The sequence below is a fragment of the Crocodylus porosus genome, unplaced genomic scaffold, assembly GCF_001723895.1.
Source record: "Crocodylus porosus isolate Cpor-Errol unplaced genomic scaffold, CroPor_comp1, whole genome shotgun sequence".
NCBI lineage: Eukaryota > Metazoa > Chordata > Crocodylia > Crocodylidae > Crocodylus > Crocodylus porosus.
Window position 1 is genome coordinate 39,442,595 of NW_017728911.1, and position 6,433 is coordinate 39,449,027.

At 51.2% G+C, this 6,433-nt stretch overlaps 1 protein-coding gene across 5 annotated transcripts in view; it reads left to right on the top strand.

Annotated features, from left to right (window-relative positions):
• CORO2B (coronin 2B) overlaps positions 1–6,433 on the top strand; it is a 112,998-nt gene that overhangs the window by 64,190 nt on the left and 42,375 nt on the right. Inside the window, exon 1 of one of the 5 annotated variants that reach the window (XM_019533878.1) lies at positions 2,602–2,888. The exons of the other annotated variants lie outside the window; for them this stretch is intronic. Within the exon in view, the coding sequence (XP_019389423.1) occupies positions 2,712–2,888 (177 nt within the window). The 5' untranslated portion in view covers positions 2,602–2,711. Of the gene's footprint in view, positions 1–2,601; positions 2,889–6,433 lie in introns of those variants that run through there. 5 annotated transcript variants of the gene reach the window in all.

Consider the following 6,433-nt stretch of genomic DNA (forward strand, 5'->3'; position numbering starts at 1 on the left):
TCTCCATGCCACTGGTATTCATCCTAAGCACACTACTAAATCCATCATATGACTACAGCCAAGCTCTCCATCAAAACCACGCCTGCTCTGATCCCATCAGTAGGGATACACAACGTAGGGATGTACAACAGTGTTTCCTACACTTGCAATACAATCCTGAAGCCGTAGCCCCTAAAAGTGAATAGAGCCAGATGCAAACCGTGCGCCAACCTGCTCCAATACTAAACCTGCAACAAGGACAACAGAATCCCTCTGGTCGTCAGTTATAGCCCCCAACTTGATAGCTAACCTGATCTCTTGAATTTGTCTAGCCCTGCAGGTATCATTCAGATCAAAGGCAGGAGATCATGGAAAAGCCCTGTTAGGAGCAAGAACCTGTGGTCATGTATATGCTGGATGATTTCTCAGGGGGCCAGGTTTTGATCAGTTTAGACTTTTAAAATCTGCAGTGCTTTAACTTGATCTAAATGTATAAGGACTCCTCACTGCGTACACCACAAAGCCCGGGTCGTCCTACTATCACAGGAAACACAGAAGGGGGTAGAGGTTTCTCCTAGATCTCACCTGACACAGAGGGAATACAGGCAGGTGGCTCTGACTTCTGAACATGGCTGCCCCGTGCCAACACTGATAGCACTTCATGCACGTATGTCCACGGGATGCAAGTAAATATACATCGCCAGCGGGTTTTGAGGCAAGGCTGAGAGCCCAAGTGAACAGTGCTGCAAAGCAAGTGAACGCTGCTGCTAACGCCCAGGTCCATGACTCCTGGTCCGACTCGAGCACGCTAGGCTGGAGAGCCAGCTGGAGGAGGAGACCAGGAAGAAACAAAATACACTATTTTCAAAAGGGGGAATTTACAGCTTCCAGAATCCTGCGCCTGCCCTGCTGAAAATCTAGTGCTAAGACTGCTTTTCCACAGCAGCTCAGCTATCAAGCTGCATTTGGTGTATTTCTGCAGTGACCCACATAAATACCCAGGAATGAGAGATGTCAAATCATGGCAGAGACCAGAGAAAGGCAGTCGATGCTTTGCCCCGCTCTGTTCTGCCAGTAAAATGTAGCCTGTGCAATGGGGGGGGGGAGGATAGAAAACACCTTGCCCTGGGCTCTTAACTGGAGGAGGAGGGTGTTTATGTGCTTCTCCAGCTGTGCACACTCAACTCTTGTTAGTAATAAGTAGCTTTAAAGACTGGCAGGGAGAGGCGACTACGACCCCCTGTTAAAATCCCTGGAAAAGCAGTTGGGGAAAATGAGAGCAAGACATAAAGGGCCAGTCTGTAAAGAGCATCAGAATATCTTCCCCATGGAGAACAGTTATCTCTAAAAGCTTTTCTCTGAAGAGGCAGAAATTAACTTTTCACCCGAGTCCTGGGGCTGTTAGTCACACGGTGTCACGACCGCGAGTAATCCCATCGTGTCGTGGCACCGAGTGGCATTTCCGAGATGCGACGGCTTTCCCGGGTCGAAGCAGCACAATGCGGTGTAGCCGCGTGCGTGACATTTCCTGGGGTTGGCCAGGCGAAAATCTCAATGACTCGCCTTTTCATTGCCTGACTGCGGCGAACAATGCGTGCTTGTTTCAGCACAGCTGGCAAAGAATAAGCTCCATCCGCCCGTGGATCTATTTGCAGTTGTGCTTTATTTAGTTGGCTTTCTATCCATTTAGCCAGCCCCAGCCCCTCATCCAAAGAACAGCGCGTTCTCATAACAGCAACAGTTCAGCAGCCCAGCCCATGCATCGTGCAACAGGTGGAAATGTGAGAGGCGAGGGGTGATAGGCCTCTTGCAAAGATTTTTAGGAAGGGCTTTGTGGAAGAAGCATGACTTCTGCCTCGCTAGCTCTGTATAAGGATGGTATTTTTGCTTTGTGAGCTCACTGTGGGATAGCAGCAGTTTGGGGAAAAAAAATCTTTTCTGGTTGAACACTGCAGAATTCAAGGCAACGCACTGGGAGCAGAAGGAACAATCTTTTTGGGGATTTAGCTTGCAGGAAATAAGGCTGGCTGCTAATTAGCTGGCTGCTAATTGCCTGCACAGCTAAACAGCCAGCCTTATTTCCTGCAAGCTAGATCCCTACATTACATCTGGGAAGTATGGCTGTCTATGCAGCATGCATTATTAGTGAGTACGTCCAAACTGCCATGGTCAAGCCTCGGATCGGAGCCATGCTCAAGAAATTGGATGGAGATACAGTTATATGGAGAGGCATGGAGTTGTGCCCTGCTGTGACAAGATGACCCCTCGCTTCCAGTTCCCTGGTTTCCTTCTTGTGTGCTACTTCCCACCCAGACACAAGGCACTGGTTTGGCTCCTGGTGTACAGGGAATGGCAGTGAGGGGGACAGGCATGTCTCACCAGAAATCCTAGCGGTATAGACAGGCCCACGATGCCCAACATGCTCAAGCCAGCCAGAGAGCTCCTTGTTCAGAGGGACACCCTGGAAAAGCCTCGTTGGCATACTCCAGGTTTGGAAGAGCGCCATTGGGAAAGCCCTGGCTGGGCAGGTGAGCGCTCAGCTCTGCTAGCTGGTTAATCATAACCCATCGCTAATACCAATTTGCAGGCAGAGCACTCTCCTGGCACCCACAGCGAGGATCGGGACAATGCTAGCCAGCGCTTGCTTGGGGTGGAAGTGCTTGTCCTGCCCTCTCCCCAGGTTTTGCTGGGTCTCCGCCTGGGGACACTGATGCGTGCTGTGAAGGAGAGAAATGCAGATCTGTTCTTGCTGGCATTGGAGGGCCCCAGATCCAAAAGCCACAGGAGCTGGATGGGGAGGGGGAAGCTGGAAGCAGAGCTGGGATGTGGCATATGCTGAATCCAAACGCTCTTGCCCGGCAGGAGCCGGGATTTTGCTCCATCCCTTGTTCCGACTTACCAGTTGGGAGGTAAAGTAGCGCGGGGCAGCAGGGCCCAAGGGCAGGATCTGCTGCTCCAAGTGCTGCAGAGAAGATCCTGCTGTTGCTGCTGCTTCACACCCGGCTGGGCTGGACAATGGGTCCCCCTGAAGGCAGGAGCAGCTGGGAGCCATCCTGGGGGGCAGAGAGGGAGCAGCTGGGGCCAGGCATGACCGGCACTGCAGTGCACGGAGCTGTCAGCTGTGACGGGTGTCGCCAGGGGCGCGGGGGGATTATCTAGGGGAGTGGAGCTGGGGTTCCTGGATGGTAGGGCAGGGGAGGAGAGACGGAAAGCATCTCCATCTGCACTTCCCAGGGGTGACATAAGCCCCAGGGCTAATTGAGCTGCAGGAACAGCAGGGTCAGGGACCGAGTGTCACCATTTCTAGCTCCTGGCGCATGCCAGTAATTTCAGTGCTCACCTCAGCCATCTCTGCCGGGTCTGCAAACTCCTCAGAGCCCTTCCCAAGAGCCGGCTGGCTTGTAAGGCCATCCACAATTCACCCCGGTCCTGTCTGAGCTCTGGCCTTTCCTTTCCAGTAGTGACAGTCCCCACAGGGGCCCTGGCTAGTGAGCGCGTGCCACTTCCTGCCGCCTCGCACGCTGGTCCTCCAGGTTTTCGCCTCTCATGGCCTCTTATCTTCCTGCAAAGGGAAGGCCCGAGGTGGATGCTTCCCTTTTTGCGACCGTGCTTCCTTGGTGTCGAAGCTGGATGCAAGGCGGGCGGCTCTTCAGCGGCCTGACCTGCCTTCTGGAAGGGTGACTCTTATTTAATTTGCTAATTGCAAAATGAAAGAGCTACCCCCTCCTCCCCCCCACACACACGCACCCTCCCACCACTGTATGTAGAGCTACTTGAAAAATAGGATATCTTTTATTAGACCAACTTAAATAGTTGGGGGAAATACATTTTTTTACGGTTTTTAAACCCGAAAGCTTGCTAACCATTTTTTTTCCCAACTGTTTAAGTTGGTCTGATAAAAGATATCAGATTCATCCAAAGGACCTTGTCTGCCTATGTGCTTAGATCGACACGGCTACAACCAACACCCCTGAAAAATAGGACGATGTTTTCCCACCATGTTGTGGTTGGACACTTCTAACCCGGAAACCTTTCTTACCACGTTTACATGTGACAGCCAGATCACCCATCCCTATGGCTGTTGTATGACTATTTTCACGAGTGTTGCACACAGATACCCCTGTCACAGCAGACCCCAACTCCACCCCATGTGACAGAGCAAAACAACCGTCCCTGATACAAAGATCCCACGCGCTGGGCTGCGTACGGCTCCGTGAAGACAGCGCCTGCCATGCCAGGGAATTACGTGGAGTCTGTTTTTCTGACCAGTGGGTGCGTCTACACATTCATTAATGCACCTTAGACACTGTGCATTTAGTTTAGTACTCGCTTAGTACTATACTAACAGCATGCACAGTAACTAGAGTTATTACACAGCAGTGCTGGCACATGGTTACTTTGTGACGCTTACTGTGCATTAGCCTAATAACACTGTGCAGTAGGCTAGTAGCAAGTTTTTGGCTGCTATGCTGCTGCTCAGTGTTATTAGGCTAATGCGCAGTAAGTGTCTTGTGTAGATGTGCCCAGTAAGAAGCTAATTCCCAATCCAGATGGAGCTGAAGGGAACAGGCACCTAGCAGGAGCAGGCGGCTCAAGTCGCCGTTAAGCAGCGGGCCTCGGTGCACCTCCGCAAGCGTGAGTGCCAGCAGCCAGACCAGAGAAAGCTGCCTGGGAACCTAATTCAGGCCGGACCTGGGGCCCACATCTGCCAGCCAGGCCCCAGCCTGACCACAGCAGTAACTCTCCTGCTGCAAGGATGAAAGGGGACATAAATGCAGCACAGGAAAACGTCCATCATGGTGTCGGCAGAAGAATATGGCTTCAATCTCCCACTGAGGTCTGACAGTGCCTCTTAACAAAATGAGGAGGATGATGCTGGTAGGTCCTTGGAAGGCTGAAGTATTCGCCATGCTTCTCCATCCCTGGACAATGAAATGTAGTTTGGGAGTACTGGCATCTCAGGTGCAAACGCATCAGCCGTGCTTGCAACAGCTGGGCAGGCAGCACGGGGGGGTGCATTTAAGGGGAGATTGCAAAGGTTCAATTTCCTGCTGGTATAAAATGTCTTGGGGACGTCTGCTTGACTGGCTACCAGGGCTGACGGCTGTTTAGCGTTTTTCTGTCTGGAGCAGTCTGGCTGACCTGTACGTGGCGTGCTGCTATCAATGTGTTTTGACTCATAGCTTTCCTCTGCTGTAGCTATTGTTCATTCTGTGATAGCCTCCTTCCAGCTGCCATAAATAAGGCAAGGAGCTCTCTTCCTCTGGGAGACGACATGGCTCAGTGCTGTAACACTGTCGGGGGCAGAGACCTGGGGCACTCTGCCAAGTAAGTGCTACTTGAGCAAAATGCCTCCAATTTATTTACCTTGTTTCCCACCCCCCGTACCTAAGAGAAAACACTCAGGCTCTCCAGCTGTTCAGGCCACTTCCCCTAGTTTCTCCTTTTCCTTTACTTGTGCAAATCACTTGCATGACCATCCAAGTTTCTCAGAGTTTGCCCAGAAGTCTTGAAGAACTCCCAAGTTTCTGCCCTTCGAGCTCTTTGCTGCTGTCCCAACGCCCTGTGGACTGTGGCTAAGTCCAGTTAGGGGCGGGGGACTGGACTCGATGATCTCCCGAGGTCCCTTCCAGCCCTAATGTCTATGAAATCTATTAAATCTATGAAAAAAGCCCAAGGCTGAATCGATTTAATCTTCACAGGTTCGTCTAAGCTGCGTAGACTGAACTGATAAGCAAATGAACAGACATTTGCTTTTGATTCTGGAAATGCAGCCACACGCCTGCAGTGGCTCAGGCCAGAAACTGGGGACGTTAGAGCATGCCTCTCTGCTGGGCTGGAGCAGACAGCTTGGGCCCAGCCTAGCCTCCCCACCCTGCCAAGGGGGCTTGCGGGGGGGGTGCAGAGCATCCTGGGATGCTGGGGGATTGTGAGTTAACTTGAATCGGGATGGGCCTGGGACAGAAGTTCCACAGACTGGTTTAACTTAAATCAGTTAAGTCTGATACATCCATCCAGGTTTATCTTAAACCATTTTCAGCCATTTTGAAAGGGGTTTATATGCACTGAACTTCTGTTGTGTTGCAGATTTGAACCGCTTTCCAGTTACTTATACCGGTTTGTGTGTGATTTCTGTCCCAAGCCTGTGAGATGGCAAAAAAGTCTCAGAACCAGGGAAAGAGCCCCACTGGCAGGAAGTGTATTCAGAGATTATATGAGTTCTTGCAGTGGCAGCATCAACTTGGTACGTAAATGTGACTGTCTCCTCTCTGGCCTTTTGAACCCACATGGACGTGTGTCATATCAACCAGCATTTTGTTCAACCAAAGGACCAGATGAAGCCTTTTAAGTTAGACCTGATGCCTCCATGCCAGTCTACAAGTCTTGAAGTCAGCACCAGCAACTTAGGAATATATTTCATAGATTTCATAGACATTAGGGCTGGAAGGGACCT